This window comes from Mastomys coucha, unplaced genomic scaffold, assembly GCF_008632895.1.
Source record: "Mastomys coucha isolate ucsf_1 unplaced genomic scaffold, UCSF_Mcou_1 pScaffold1, whole genome shotgun sequence".
Lineage (NCBI taxonomy): Eukaryota > Metazoa > Chordata > Mammalia > Rodentia > Muridae > Mastomys > Mastomys coucha.
Window position 1 is genome coordinate 54,362,973 of NW_022196891.1, and position 17,198 is coordinate 54,380,170.

The 17,198-nt window shown below is 38.4% G+C and overlaps 1 protein-coding gene across 6 annotated transcripts in view; it reads right to left on the bottom strand.

Moving 5' to 3' along the window:
* The window catches only part of Rasal2 (RAS protein activator like 2), a 281,212-nt gene that overhangs the window by 21,078 nt on the left and 242,936 nt on the right, over positions 1-17,198 (bottom strand). For 5 of the 6 annotated variants that reach the window (XM_031386077.1, XM_031386114.1, XM_031386096.1 and 2 more), the window contains 6 exons: positions 16,504-16,648; positions 8,848-8,992; positions 7,934-8,170; positions 5,368-5,569; positions 2,810-3,009; positions 1,050-1,911 (listed from right to left, as the gene is read on the bottom strand). In XM_031386077.1, coding sequence (XP_031241937.1) covers positions 1,050-1,911; positions 2,810-3,009; positions 5,368-5,569; positions 7,934-8,170; positions 8,848-8,992; positions 16,504-16,648 — 1,791 coding nt within the window. The remainder of the gene's footprint in view (positions 1-1,049; positions 1,912-2,809; positions 3,010-5,367; positions 5,570-7,933; positions 8,171-8,847; positions 8,993-16,503; positions 16,649-17,198) is intronic. The other variant, XM_031386087.1, reaches the window with a different exon arrangement.

Here is a 17,198-nt window from a genome sequence, read left to right on the forward strand (position 1 = left end):
TCAGAAATCCACCTGCCTCTGCCTCCCAAGTGCTGGGATTAAAGGTGTGCGCCACCACCGCCCAGCGAAAATTCTTAAAGAGTACAAACATTCAAGCCAGGTATAGTGGTGCAAGGCTGTAATTTCAGCACCAGGGGAGAGAGGCAGGCTAATTTCTGTGAGTTAAAGGCCAGCCATGGTTACTCACTGACTGTGCCTCCAAAAATAAATAAATAAATAAATAAATAAAAATATTACATTTAAAAACTCCACAAATAAATTTTTTTAGGAAAAAACTTTTAGATGAAACACACACATATAGGCGAGTAGAAGAAAGAGATCTCTCTAAAGTTATTAGTTTCTATCTAAGGGCAAAAAAATATATAAATGATTCAAAGTGTCATACATTAAGGAAGGAATGATTACATTTTGGGCAAATAAAATTTCAAAATGTTATATTGATATGACACGAGCTGGACTTGTTCATGTACGTTGTAATGTAAGAGATGTGCAAATATTTCAAGTACTTATTAGCCACCTGCGGTTTTATATTTTCTCTTTCTTTCCTTTGCCTCTCTGGGTGTTCAGTTGTTTATTATTCTATCCATTTCCAGGAAAAGTCACATGGGATTTGGCATTTCCACAGGGAGGTAGGGGATGAAGTGGAGAGCAGTTAAACTGTAGTTTAGAATATAGAACTTCACTCTGGAAGCTTAAGGAAGAAAATTAAGAAGGATTAATTTCCAGATTTCCTAAGTACAGCTGATTTTGACTATGGATCAACTGTGTAATTACTCACCCGATGCCACAGCTGTGCTCTAAGCACACCTCGAAGGAAAGGCGCTACTCCTCATGGAAAGGCAAAGCCTCCCGGGGGTTTGTGTCAAGCTCCCTTCTGCTCTCACCTATCCAGAAGCAGCCCCTCCCCCCCCCAACCTTCTCCTTTCTCTCTTCTGTTTAAAGGTTGCAGAAACATTATTAAGTGTCACTCAGTTCTGGATAGTTTATACATAAAGGGTCAACACAGCTGCCCATGCAAGCAGAGGCCAACGCCTTTTAGCACACCCTACCTGCTGTGTCTGTTGTCTCTGAATTGCTCTCACTTTGGGAACAGGGCTCTCTCTGGAGGAAGAGGACTGCTGCCTGGACCGGCTCCCATTCTGCACAGGTTCAGCCACTAAGGCTGCAGATGCCACTGACATGCTCCCTGTGCTACGCAAGGAAGCACTGTGCGGCAGAGATGGCGGTGCTTTGGCTCGGGCACCTAACCCAGACTGGTCCAGTTTTCGGATTTGGGACTGCCCAGTACTATTTTGTCGTGGCAGAGCAAGAGGTATGTGTCTGTCTGGTACAGTGTGCCGCCTGGAGAAGTCTTCACTGTGCGAGCTTCTTTTGGTGAAATCTTCCATGCTGCTATTGCTGGGTCCACTGAGTTTGAAGTCTTCACTATTGCTTTGGCTTCTAGAACTGGCAGTGCTTAGGTTCTCCAAACTGGAATCTGCAGAGGCCTTTGGCATTGCTGGAACTGGGTTGTTGAGGTGATAGACAGGATTCTGGAATGACAAGGGCTGGAGACTTCCTGGCTGGTTCAAGGCTGGGTGCAGGGGTCTTCTCACTTGAGGTGCACTCTGGGGAGTGCTCTGGGTTTCCCGAAGCTGTTTGATGCTAGCTACCTGGGTTATAGAAAGCTGGCTTCCTGCAAGGCGCATAGGCACATCAAGCATGACAGATGCATGCTCCACCTGAGCAGTGTGAGTGTCCTGGAGGTCCATGAGGGAGATGCTCCGACCATTAGGAAGACTGTTCTCCTTTTCATCCTTTTCAGAGTACGTCATGCTCTGGGAGGAGGCTTGCTGAACCAACAATAACGTCTTTCCTCTGAAATAGCTGTCTGTGTTATCTTGGCTTGGAGACTTTAGTTTATGCAAATCGCTGTGGAAAAAGAATGGCCCCTAATTACTCTTGAAGCAAATTCAACATAATTAATAGTTCTTCTGTTTGGACATATGAACTTTTCTGAAGTTTCACAGGTCCAATGCGGAAGTTATATTTCTATAGAAAACGAGACTTCATCCCTACAATTCTTAGAATAAAATCTAGCATTGCTAGTTTTCTTTCAAAGATAGAAAATAATATACCATTTTCATCATTGTCTTCAGCTTTTACTGAGTTAGAACACTCTCCCAAATGCTCTAATTCATATTTAATTTTCTCTAAACCTTCAAACTTTGCCAATTCAGAGCACAAACTCTAAGGCTCAACATTTTATTGACCCATCCAAGCAGACATAGACATAAAACCATAAAGTGGTTTTAACTGAGGGTCTGTCTACAGTAGAGGTTCTCAACCTATGGGTTGAGATCTCTTTGGGGGTGGCATATCCGATATCCTGCATATTAGATATTTATATTCTGATTTCTAACAGCAGCATAATTACAGTTATGAAGTAGCAATGAAATACGTTTATTATTGGGGGATCACTACAACATGAAGAACTGGAAAAGGTTTCAGTTTTCAGTATTAAGAAGGTTGAAAATAACTGGTTTAGAGAATGGTGGACAATATGAAAATATGAGTTTTATAAAAGCCCTCCATCTTCTATGAAACACAAATGATCTGTGTATATTTACATTCTACAGCACTACAGCACCATCCTAGAAAGTAAGAAATACTGACTATATGCATTGTGACAAACAGCTGGGTTTATCTTGTGATTCTTTTCAGTTGCTTATAACTTGTAAGTTACAAACTTAAAAAATAAGTTAAATAGGTTTCTGCAAAATCTAAACATTATCTGTTGGGGACGCTGTATCAAACGCTCCCTTCATACCTGTCAGTGGGGTCTTCAAATATTTTCTGTAGCCCAGAGGAGAGGCTTCCACTGACATTTGGACTGGAGCTATGTTCAGCAAAACGTCTTAGCTGCTGCTGTATTGGCGTGGGGTTAGTCAGAGACTTGGTAATATCAGCAAGAACACGAGGGAGAGGTCCCAATTTTGCCACAGTTGCCTGTAGGAAGGAATTTTCACCCTAATTGGACAATAAGCATTGTGATATCCACAACATATTGTTTTGGGGACAATGATGCCCATTGATGGAAGGATGTAGGTTGGAGGGAGGGTAGGTATTGCATATGGGAGTGGCAAGTTCATAATGCATTGTTATGGAGCAGCGGAACCATGGCGTCGAGATGAATGGAGGAGGCGGAACAAGGTGCAGTAGACATTGAGGAAAGAAAGAAATAGAAATTAGGATTATGCAAATAAAAATTAAAAGACATGCTCAAAACAAACAAACTATTGCCATTCCGACTAAAATATGCATGCAAAGCACACTAAGGCTTTGAGTGGCTACCACACCAAGATGGAGAGAGAAATGGAAGAACCAAACACCTTCTAACCAAAAGAAACTTCAGAATCAGATGATTGGCTAGTGTGATGAAACTTCCAAAGAAAAAGGATTATGTGAGGAAAGCAATGCATGCCAACAGACAGAAAGGTGCTGCCCTCAGGGACCCAGAGAACTGCAGGGCATGCAGTTAGTTTACATTACCACCCACTTAATCCCACTTAATCTTGGGAACCTTGATTCATGTCAACTGAGTCTTCTGTTAAAAACCATCCAAACCAAACAAACCAGTAAAATCATATCATGTTTCACTCTTCTCAGATATGTCTAGATAAACTTCTAGTTCCCAGGACTAAAGATTAAAAATGAAGAAATATGCTTACACAGAAAAATTTGTTAAAAGAGACTTCATGAATACATGAGATCTATTTAAAAAAAATAATTGCATGTGTATCTTATTGATATACCTATCTAACAACAACTTTTTAAAATAATTGCTTTAGTAGTCTGTTTTGTCTTGGAACGCACTTTGTAGACTAGGCTAGCCTCAAACTCAGGTAGATCCACCTGTCTGCCTTCCCGAGTATTGGGATTCAAGGTTTGTGCCATCTCATCCAGCATTCTTAATGGAATTCTTATCCTCATGGATTCTCATGAAATCCTCAATCATTATGCAGTTTAGTCTGACAGTCATGGCTGCCTTTAGGGATTCTTTAGCTTCTCAAAGATCAGTAAGATGTGTGTGTGTGTGTGTGTGTGTGTGTGTGTGTGTGTGTGTGTGTCTGGCAATCAAATGTAGGGCCTTGTTTATGGTGGGAAGGTATTCTTATGGAATTATATTGTCTGCATTTATTGCTAGCATTCAAACCTAAGGTATGAGCATGCCAGGCAGGTGCTCTAACACTTAGCTACATGCTCCAGTCAACTAAAGGACTCTCCTACTCTGTTTGAGTAGGAAAGAATGTCATCTGAAAAATGCCTTTACTTGCTCAACAGTGCTCAGCTAAGATTCATATAAGAAGAATTTATTTTCTACATAACTTCAACTTAATATTTACCTAGCATTTCTCAAAGTGAAGACGTAGGTCTTGAGAATAAGGAGTGGTTTGTGGTTTTATAAACATTTTAAGTACCAGTGGACATACTCCCATCTATATAATTATTCTAAAAAGTGGTATTTACTAAGAAGTTTATTACTAGACATTACTATATATAACATTTTATAGTTGAGGAAAATTTAAGAAAACAAGTAAGTCTTTATCACAGAAAAATAACACTGATCACTGAACTATTTTCTACTACAGAATCTACACCTTTCAAAGATCCCAGAATGAAGAAAATGATTGGCATACTTTACATTCAGTTATTGAAATAATAAAAGTTCATCTGTCTTTAGAAAATAAATTATTTTTATATTCTTAATTCACATTGGCAGATAAAGAAAACATCCACATTTTCAGATCTTATGTGGCTTTTAGTGTTAAAAATTATATCCAAGTCTGACATACACAGTAGGAAAAACAACTTCTCCATGGTGAGGTTAGCTTAAATATGATGAACAATATTTTATAAACTTGTACTTCTAAAATAGATCTTGTCCTTAGAAAGTACCAGATGAAGCTTCTCCCACACAGAGAAAGATGCACACACTATTAATAGTTTCTAGGCAAGTTTTCAAAGATGTAAATATGCATATACATATACATATATATACACCGGCAGGGTACATATGTATATATATGCTTCAGGTATGTATATACACACACATATCTGAAAACCTTTCTATAATTAACTCTATAAATTTATAGAAATATTTCACTAGCTCAGATAATTAAGCATGTAATAATGATACCATGGCTCTCTACGAATTCTGGTTGTACATCACTCACTTAATGACTATCATTTACTTTTAGATGTCTAAAGGAAGGAAGGTTGCTCAACCAGCAGAAAGACTGTGTGTTATCATCACAGATGACTGCTAGAATCTGGACACTAAGGTTCAGTATCTCCCATTTCCCACTACCCTTCCTCCTACTTTACCTTATCAAGTTGGGAAACTACTTCCCATAGTAAGGAATGCAAAACTGACAGTTCTCTGCCCAAATCAATGTAACCATCGAAGCCTGGGGTGTTTGAGATGGTGTCAGGATTAGAGATCTCCAAAAGGAACCGCTTCATTCCACCCCATTCATGTTCTAAAAAATCATTCATGAACGCCATGTATTCCTCTTTGTTACCAAACCTGAGTTAGGTGAGGAAATAAGAAAGAACAGAGATCAAGAAAAGACATATTAATATTTTGAGTTGACTTACAAATAGGTATTATTTCTTTTTATTTTTAAGATGAGGATTTTGTTTCTTTAAGTGGTAACTGCTACAATATACTTTTTTAGTATTACTTTAATTCATGTTGAAAAATCTCAAGAGTAGAAACAAAATGCCTTTTTTTGGCCTTCAAAATTCTCATATAACACAGTCCCTAGTTATCTATCAAATGTCCATCAAGATGACTGTCAATGTAACTAATTTTAGTTTCCAAATATATTCCATAATAGTCTCTTCTTTACCCATGACTCATATTGAAGGCCTCCAACTGATGCCTGAAACTGCAGATATCATGGAACACTGCTTTGCCCTATACATGCACTCATTAAAAACAAAACAAAACAAAAACCCCCAGCAAAACCAACCTTAAAATGACTTTATAATTTTTCCTTAGCACATCCAAACTGTCAGCATAACTATTTTGTTTTGGGGGACTATTACTAAGTCATAAAGGGTTATTTGAATATAAGTATTATGATACTTCATTAGTTAACATAAAAACTAGGAGCTTAGTAACAGGTAGGTGGCACATACTTCATGGATATATAGAATAAGTGGATGACTGATATTCTGGGTTGTACTGAGCTAGACTTCATGAAATTCTTGCTCCTCAGAATGATGTGTTTCTAGAACTTCCCATTTAATATTTATGGGCCAGAATTGATCATGGGTAATTAAAACAATGGACTGCAATTCTTGCACAAGGAGAGATTTTTATGGGAATGGGCTTTTTCTAAGTCTCTGCCTATGCTCTTTATTTTATCAGAGAAGAAATTTCTGTTCCTCTAGATTTTATCTACCCTCCTTTATATAAAACCTGTCCCAACATAACCTAAAAATAATTTTATAAGAATTAGCTCAAAGGTGGGCAAGTCTTTGTATCTTGACCTAGCTATGGGGTCCATAAAATTTAAACAGTGAATTAAAAAATATTCTATTAGAGGGCTGGAGAGATGGTTCAGAAATTAAGAGCACTAGCTGCTCTTCTAGAGGACCTAGGTTCCATTCCCAGCACATACACAGTGGCTCACAATGGTCTCTCACTCCAGTCCTAGAAAATCCAATGCCTTTTTCTGGAATCTGCAGGCACCAGACATGCATGTGGTACACAAACTACATGCAAGCAAAACACTCATACATATAAAAATAAAAAATTAAAAGCCACCAAAAATAATATATGAGAAGACAATCTGCTTCACTGACAGTTTTTCTTCCACATACTGTTGGTAGAAGCTTGTGTGTCTCAACATTAAATATACCTGTTATCAATTCTGCGATGTGTGAGCTCTTTCCTGGTTCTTTTCTCTTTCCTGGTTCTTTTCTTTCTGTTCCTTTTCCCTTTCCTCCCTCCCTCACCCTATCCCCTCCTTCCTTTCTTTGGGAGACAGTATCATTGGCTGGCTGCCCTATAACCTATTTAGCCCAGGGTGGCCATGGATTCATAGAGATGCACATGTTTCTACCTCCTGAGTACAGGGATTGAAGGTGTGAGCCACTGTTTTTGGTTTTCTAAGCCTATAGAAAAGTTGAAAGACTAACAAACACCCATATGCTTTTCACCTATATTAACCAACTGATAACTTCTGGGGAGGGGGCAGGCTTGCTTTCATCATCTACAGATATGCATACTATTTTTTATTACATAGAACCATTCTGGGGCCTGGAGGAATGGCTCAGTAGTTAAGAGCACTGACTGCTCTTCACAAGGTTCTGATTTCAAATCCCAGCAACCACATGGTGGCTCACAACCATCCCTAATGAGATCTGACACCCTCTTCTGATGTGTCTGAAGACAGCTATAGTGTATTTACATATAACAATAAATAAAAATCTTTAAGAAAAAACATTTTAAAATAAATTATAGATACTACCTCTGACTTACGATATTAATAAATTTCAAGTGTTGACTTTTGACTTGAACTTATGATGTAAGCATATTACTAGCCTTTTCCCTATATTCTCACACATGTGCTATTTTTTAATATTGCTAAAATGATAGTATATGTACCATTTGGCATCCTATCTTTTAATTAGAATTTTAATCTAGTTATCAGCATTTTCATATTAGTAGATATTTTTATATGAACTACTTTAAATGGTTATAAATACTTCAATAAATGTTTGTACCAGAGCTTAATATTTGTTTACCTTTTAAAAATTTTATTGACAATGCAATAAAAATCTAGTAAGAGTAGGTAAGTGGCTCCCTAGCTTCATCCAAATGCTCATGCGTTTTTTTAAACTAGATGTTTAAAAAGGGTTAGGTAGTAGTTTCCCTTACTTGGCAAAGTTGGCCAGGTTCTGAATGACCTTGGCAATAAGAGTTAGTGTCCGAGATGTGCGGTCATCAGGATACTCCTGCATCAGGTTGAAAAGACTGGGAGACATAATGGCTGGGCAAAGAAAACGGAGAAACAACGAGGCACTGATGAGCCGCTCACTGATGTCTTGCTTGGCTCGATTCAAGCACTGCTGCTTCCAGGATGCAAACACTTCTTTCAACTCACGAGGGAAGACACTACAGAAAAGGGAAAACACACACACACAAAAACCCCCAAACCTCTAAATATAAACGTGTCATGACCCATGAAAGTATAAGTGACCCCACTTTAACCAAGGACCCTACTGACCTAGAGCTGAGCTAGGGGGACCCCATTAGACACCTAGGGATGGGGATCAGCCTGAGTCATGCTGACAAGATGTGGGAAATTCACAGAAGGCCAGATGGTGATTTGAAACTGAAAAGTAACAAAACTCTGGACTAGGACAAATTTAGTTTAGCTAAGTGGGAAAATGGTATAAGGTTCTTGACTAACTATCTGGTTTAACACAGCTCACCGTAACATCCCTAAAGGCTGATCATGAAAAATCTTCCCAAAGTCACCATTTGCTTGTGGTACAGAAAAAAATCAAAATCTATGAATACATCTGTTCCACACTAGCCAAGAATTTAAAAAGTAAAAACCAAACCAAATCAAATAAACAACCCCACCCCACATCTCCAACATCTCCTTTTAGGTGCTAGGAAGTAGACTGCTGACAGATGCAAAGTGTGATTCAGAAGGCCTGCTTACAGTGAGGGTGATGGTTTAGATAGCACTAAGGAAGGGAGATCTTGCAGTTTCCTTCAAGTCCTTTCCTTGTGTTGACTTTCATTTGGAAAAAGTAGGTTCTTTGGCAAGGATACAAGCTCACCAGTATGAGTTGATGATCTTGCAGAAAGCCAACTCACAGCACATTTTCAGGTTGCTCTGATGGTCCATCAGTTCACTAGATGAACACTTGCTGGGATCCACTTCACAGTTCTCATCTGATTCATACAAGGCTTTGATGAACTCCCCTGATCAAAGAGAAAAGGTGACAAGTACTATAACAATACTCCACCTTCTTAAATAGAATACAAAATGATTGAGCATTCTTGAGTTTTCTTTCCTCAGAACTGGCATGGAGTGACCAGGAAGCAGCACTGCTGTAGAAGCCAACAGTTACCTCCACCCATGTACTATGTTTATTCTCTTTATCCTGGAAGCAGAATACAACCAATCACCTGCATCATCATTATTTATAAAAATAGCGACAGTTGGAAATATAGTACCTTTTATTGGAAACCCAGAACATATTTAATTATCATGAACTTGTAATAGAGCTCCCCCCTAGTAGTTCAAGTATTATCATCATTCCAGGTAAAAAAATTCAACCCAAGTTTGACTGAACAGGTAACCCAATTAAAGTTGTAGGGGTAATGCTGGTGTCAAACACAGACCCAAGCAACGCTTTTCAGGTCTATCACTAGCATTGGGGACAGTAACTTAACCTTCCACACAAAACTGCAGCATTTCTTTTTATATATACTTTATATGCTTTCCAGAGACAATAGTTTACAAGCATTGGCCAAATAGCCTGTCTATAAAGATATGCTTAATATTTTCTGATATCAACTTATCTGTTCAATTCTACTATATATGCTTCTTCAATATCTTCTAATAGTCCATGTTTTATACTTTTGTGCATATTTATTTACATACATATCTCACTTGTAAGACAAACCTTTAAATATTAGAAATCAGGTTTTAATCATGTTCAAACCCACCCCCTTGAACAACTCTCAAAAAGCAGTATATGAGCTTACTAGGTTTTTTATAAGAGATGGAAGTATAGTTTTGTTTTATTACAGGTCTCTCTTCATTAAAGAGAAGGGAGCCTTTTAAAGATCCTTGCTGAGGTTCAAGAAGGTTAGTTCTTGAGTTCAAAAGGGTTCCTGACTCGAGTTCAGGTTTGTCATAACAAGGTTTTGTAGGAGAACAATACTTTCTACAAAATAAAGTAGCAAAAGTAGAATGAAACCTGTTTTCTGTCAAAATGATTATTACTGAGGTAAAGAAAAACTTTTAAAAAAGCCATTATGGAGGATGGAAAGTGCTACTTAGAAGAAATAGTCTTAGCAAAGTGTTGCGTGCACATATACACCATAGAGAGAGAGAGAGAAAGAGAGAGACAGAGAGAGAGAGAGAGAGAGAGAGAGAAAGAGAGAGAGAGAGAGAGAGAGAGAGAGACAGACAGACAGAGAGAGAGAGAGACAGGAGAGAAGAGAGGGAGGGAGGCAGAGAATATGAATAAGCACTATAGGATCAAGAGAGATCTAAGGTCAAGCCCGGGATCCCTCACTTCGCTGACTAAGGGGAAAGGTCAGTTACCTAGCTTGAGCCTTGGCTGCTTTATTAGCATTAGACACATCTTATAGACCTGGGATAAGGAGTACCCCTCCAATGTAGTATTGTTCTTGGCACTTAGTTGGGCTCCATATAGAAAGCATTATCATGTACAAAATATGCTACTTTAAGATAGTTTTTAATAAAGCAAAAATTGCTAAACTGTTAATGTTTAGAAAATGTTAATTCCCATAAGATTATGTTTGTTCCATATTTCCAAACAATCTGTTTTATTTAAAAATACATAAATGTAAACTTAAAACAATCAGCTTTAAATATTTCAGTAATAGTTAAAACTGGAAATCTAATATTCTGTTAAGGGTGTCCATTTGGGTTATAACTATTCTAGGGAAATACTAATAATATAAATACTATTTTTCTTTCATTTTTCAAGCAAGTAGTCCAATAAATAACTCAGGGTCCAGACACAAATTGTTTGTAGTACCAGCACTATAGGGTCTCAAAAGATGAGATACCTTAAAAATATTATTAAAATTCAGAAAACTGTTCTTTTTGAAATTACAACTTATATCTGATAATGTGCAGTATGCTGAAACAAAGATGACGCTTTTTTGAATAGGTTTGCACCTAAAAAAGCTACTTAGTTTGAGTATGTTGCTTTGCATCTGAAAAGAATAAGAGCTACAGGGGGCAATTACTGAATTAAAATATTTAATTAGTGTGTATCCAGAATGTTTTTTTTTTTTTTTCAAGACAGGGTTTTTCTGTATAGCCCTGGCTGTCCTGGAACTAACTCTGTAGACCAGGCTGGCCTTGAACTCAGAAATCCACCTGTCTCTGCCTCCCAAGTGCTGGGATTAAAGGCGTGCGCCACCACTGTCTGGCCAGAATGTTTTATCATATTTTCTTCTTTGAATTGTAAAAAAAAAATATTTATCTGTATTTGCATGGATATAAGCACATGTGTGTTGATGAGATTGCCTTTGCACATGGAGGCCACAAGAAAGTGTCAGATTCCTGGGGGCTGGAATTATAGGTGTTTGTGGATACCTCACTATTATGTAGGTGCTGGTATCCAACTTGGTCCTCATGATTATGCAGCAAGCAAGCTCTCTTAAATGCTTAGCCATTCTCCAGCCCCTTCTTTGAAAACACTTTTTAAATTAAAAATATTTAGTTTTATTTTATGTGTATATGTCTGTATGTGCACTGCCCAAGTGCCTGGTGTCAGTGGAGATCAGAAGGTGACATCAAATTCACTACTACTGGGTTTGTGAATGGTTGTGAGCCCACACATGGGTGCTGGGGACCCAATGTGGGTTCTGTGCAAGAGCAATAAGCACTCAACCACTGAGCCATCTCTCCAACCCGCCCCTTTCCCCTTTTTAGGAAAGATCTCAATTACAGCAGACTGACCACAAACTCGTTAAGCAGTCCTGCCTTTACTTTGAAGCTGAGAGAAATACAAACACGTACCACCACGCTCAGTTCTATTATGTGTTTTCTACGCAAATCACCAAATCATCACTATCATCAACATTTCATATTTAGGTGTGAGTCAACAAGTGTTGACTTATTACTGCTGAAAGGCATTTACCTCCAACACCAGCATGGAAATTACACCTTCTGAGAGATTTATGTCTCACAGATGGCATTTCTTCTGTGTCACAAGACACCAGCAAGTTGACTTAAATCAGTCAGGTAAAAGGAGCTAACAGATGGGATACTTAAATCTAAATAAAGCAGTTTTTTTTTTTCAGTAGACAGTGTTGTGTCTGTTTGTCATTTCTTCGCCAATGCTTTGTCTACTTGACTAGGACCCTGTTTCCCCCACGGGTTGAGAGAGGCCCAGAATGTCCAGCCCGTGACAGGTGGCACACAAGAGAGTAATGCTTTAACACCAAGACAGTCTACAATGCTAGATGATACTATACATTGTGACTGGCAACTTTCTTTGAGGATGGGTGGATATAAACTACCAATGAACTACAATCCCCAGGCCTGATCGGCAGTTTCTAAAATCAAAGAGTTCAAGGAGTTTGGAAATAGGAACCTCTTTTTTGCTTTTTGCTTAAAAGTGTATAACATGCAACACAACTTCATTAAGAAGACGACAATCCAATCTCAGTATGAAGGATCTTATGAGTTGTTTTCATGCTCTTAGAAGCTGCAACCATTTTCTTTATGCTAGCCCATGCTGTTAGATTACAGAATATTAAAAGAGATCTTTGGGAGGTTATCTGAATTGTTTCCCATGCTCAATGAATTAATTTTCATGCCTTGGAAAGCTCATTAGATATTTAATTATTCATTATTGTATCAAAGGAGTTGGTATTCATTTATTACTTTGGACATTTAATTCAGATATCCCTTTAAGCAAACAGATCTTATAATATCAATATTCTCACCTTCATGTTCACAGAATAGAGAATACTGTTAGAGGTGCTTCATTGCTACCTTTTATTGGATAACGTAAATCATTAAAGCAAACCATGACATATAATTGATAAATATAGTAAGCAACTATATAAATGAGATAAATAGCATCTTTTCTAATATACTGAAAAATCAACTGTTTTTCCTCATAATCTCTATTAGATATTATACCAAAGCAACTGAATAGGTTTTAAGATAATAGAAGTGAAAAACAAAGCTCTTGTTCAGAGTAGGAATTGTTCCTATAGCAGGTGTGCTTCACGGAACATAGCCCTACTTCCCGACTAGGGAGCCATTACTTTTTACCACTTATGATTCCTTCCTTTTTAAAATTTTTTCATTTTTCAAGACAGGGTTTCTCTGTGTAGTCCTGGCTATCCTGGAACTCACTCTGTAGACCAGGCTGGCCACGAACTCAGAAATCCGCCTGCCTCTGCCTCCCAAGTGCTGGGATTAAAGGCATGCGCCATCATTGTCTGGCTCCTTTCCTCTTGATTCACTGATCTGAAGCACCACAAGTAATATTTAACTTGTGAAGCAATTTGACAACTACTTTTCCTTACCATTTGAACTTTTTGTCAGAGGTAGTCTTGGGCTAGCAGATTGGTTCCATGGCAAAGGTACTTGCTACAATACTTGATGGAATTTAGTTGGATCCCTGGCACCCACACGGTGGAAGGAGAGAACCAACTATAAGTTGTGTTTGTTCTTTCCCTGTCTCTGTCTCTTTCTCTCTCTCTCACACACACAAATGAAAATAAGTAATAATATAAGAATAAAAAAGGTAGTCTTGGGGATTCAATCTAGGGCATCATGAATACTTAAGAATGTGCTACCATTGAGCTTTATCTTCAGCTTCCCTGACTCTCCCTGCCCACAACATCTGACTCCTTATTTATGATTTTTAAAGACTCTTTATTTTGACTGGACTCAGAAGTAGAAACTCTCGGTGAAGACAGCCCATGTCTCTTGGCAGTCTGCTCCTGGAGTTTTTCTTCGGCTCCTTTCATTCTCTGGGCCCAAGGTTTAGCACATTCTGCATCCTCCTCCTCCTCCTCATTCTTCTCAGTGTGTTGTTTCTTCTGAGCACTTGTGTGGCAGGACACGTGGAGTGGCAAGCTGCCACCTCTTGGGGCTGTAGGCCTGGGCTCCTTACTTACCTTCTCTGTTTAAGGGCTTTCTTTAGAGAGATTGAAAAGTTTGCAGATTCTGCTGGTTCTCTTAGGCAAATATCCTTCTCTCATTTTCTTTTTAAACAATAACCATGCTGAGAACACTCAGCTCAGTATCTACAATACACCTATGAACAGACATGTTCTTCCAGAATGCCTCTAATTCACCAGCAGGTGCACTCTGATGTGCATGGAGATAGGCTGCTTTGTTGGGAAACCCTGTTCCTACCATTGACTTGGATCATATAACCCTTCTACTCTTCATCCAGAGCATCAGTGGGAACGTCTGCATCCACGTGCTTCTCACAGTCCACTTCTTCACTGTTCACTTCAATGAGTTTCTGACATATTCATCCTGATATAGCTGACCGTGTGGGAGGCACCCAGAAAAAGATCCCTTCCCTAACTCTCTTCCTATCTTCTCTATCAGAGCCCAGGGCTGTGTTTTCCTGGTTCTTTCTTTTTGCATTTTCTCTCTGGTCATTTTTCTTGATTCCTCATTGTCCTTTTACACTCTCAGCAGACATGCATCATGAGGTGTGGTTTTGGTTCTTTCCCTTTTGTTTTGACAATTTCTTAGCTTTATTTAACACTTCTATATGAGTTAGTCCCCAAGTCCTCACACCCTGAGTCTAGATGTATATTCTCACTTGCTTTCCCACTAAAACACCCCCAAAATTCTTATCAGAATTTAAGATGAATACATGTAAGGTAAATATTTAATCCCCCATTTTCAAGCCTCCTACTTCTATGATTTGTTATGAATCTAATCAAGGGGCTGGAGAGATGGCTAAGCAGTTAAGTGTATGCCCTGCCCTTACAGAGCACTTGAGTTTAGATTCCAACATTTACATCTAGCAGGCCATAACTGCATGATATCAACCAACACGCTCTCTCCCTCTCTGTGCACGTGTGTGTGTGTACCTGCCCACAAGTGCTACGATACATGTATGCAAGTCAGAGAACAACCTGTAGGAGCTGGTTCACGGTTTCCATCATATGGGTTCTGGAAACCAAATCTGGGTCCGCAGCATTGGTGACAAGCGACTTTACCCACTGAGTCATCTCTCTTTTTACTTTCATGCCCCCTTTCCACTGAAAGGTTTATTGCATCCTTCCTTCTATGCTTTTTTTTTTTCATGTCTCATTCTTTTTTCTTTTATGCTAATCCCTAATTGTCCTTACAAATTCTCTGCAAAAACACAGGATTTTTCTTTTGGTTAAACAACCAACCTTATCGCATTTCTTTATATTATAAACTCCTTGAGAACAAAAAAAAAATCCCTATAATCATTCATTATACTTTTATTACTACTCATTGTGGATGGTTACATGTGACTGATAAGCATTAGAAATATAACTAGAATAAATTAAAACATGGGAGGAATATAAAATATACACCACATTTCAAAGTATGGAAAATAAATACATCATTAACAGTTCTCATATTGATCACCGGTTAATATTTGAAATATGTTGTATTAAATAAAATCTGCCACAATTTCATTGGTTTCTCTTATTTTTTTTTACACTTACTTAAAAGTTTAAAGTTACTTAAAAACACATGATATTACATACATATTGGCTACCATTGTTTGTACTGTATTACATTCTGTGTGAAGCGCTAGGAGTATGGAGATACAGGAAATTGCTGGTCATGGTGGCTCATGTCTATAATCCTAGCACTGGGAGGCTGAGGCAGGAGGACTGCTATGAAAACAAGGCCAGCTGAGGCTATGACAGACCAGCAAGCGGAGGCTATGAGAGACCAGCAGTCCACCTCTAGACCACTATTTTCTTCAAGGAACTCACCCACTTTATTATCCTATCACCTTAGTTTGTTATTTGTCTAATACACTGCCTTACTCTATCAGCAATGACTTCATTTCATAACCACATCTAGATTTTTAAGTGAGTGCCTAAGTGATCAATAAGAAATGATTGGACAGCTGGGCAGTGGTGGCACACACCTTTAATCCCAGCACTTGGGAGGCAGAAGCAGGTAGATTTCTAAGTTTGAGGCCAGCATGGTCTACAGAGTGAGTTCCAGGGCTACACAGAGAAACCCTATCTCGAACAAACAAAAAAAACAAAAAAGAAATGATTGGACAAAAATTAGTTACTAGTTAAAGACCTTAAAACAGAAGTATAGAACTATAGGAATTATCAAACACTTCTTAATTTCTGACAAGAGCTTTGTATGCATGATAATAACTGGTAGGTTAATAGATTAAGGTAATTGAGCCATGTCATAATATGAATACCCAATAATTTTAGGAGAAATAGAACACCTCAGTTCTAGCGGTGAAATCTATCAATAATATTACATATCCTAGGATCATAAATGCAAAGCCTTTGGGATGGGTGTGCACGCCGAAGGGCTTTCTACTTTGACTCATGTTACAATGCATGTATGTCGTCCCTGCGCTGGGAAGGACAGTTTACAGTTGAAATCTAAATCACTCAAGTCAGAAGAACTAAATACATGCAGTCTGGGTTCATTTTGTTTGTCCTAGGAGGTAACAAAAAAAATTAGAACTGAAAGAAGAAGAGAGATTTCATCCTTTCCATACCAAGTGCGTCATGAAGGTACTGTTGTCCCACCAGCTTGAGGTACTCCTCAATGGATTTAGTGGCAATGGTGTTTTCTCGGAAGATCAAGACATCGTGCTCGCCACAACGATCCACCTCTGACATCACCAAGTCGGTCAGAAAATCCTGGAAGAATAATGTTCCGTCAGAAAGAAAGCAACCAAGTTAGGCAACGAACATTAGAAGAGATTATGCTGATGTTTTCCATCTATTATCCCTTGTAGGGCTGGATTTGTGGAAAGATATTATGTAAATTTTGTTTTGTCATGGAATATCTTGTTTTCTCCATCTATGGTAATTAAGAGTTTTGCTGGGTATAGTAGCCTGGGCTGGCATTTGTGTTCTCTTAGGGTCTGTATGACATCTGCCCAGGATCTTCTAGCTTTCATAGTCTCTGGTGAGAAGTCTGGTGTAATTCTGATAGGCCTGCCTTTATATGTTACTTGACCTTTTTCCTTTACTGCTTTTAAAATTCTTTCTTTGTTTAGTGTATTTGGTGTTTTGATTATTATGTGACGGGAGGAATTTCTTTTCTGGTCCAGTCTATTTAGAGTTCTGCAAACCTACACCCTAGAAGAAGCAAGAAAGTAATCTTTCAACAAATCCATACAAACCAAATTCCACCTCTTACAACAAAAACAACAGGAAGTAACAATTACTTTTTCTTAATATCTTA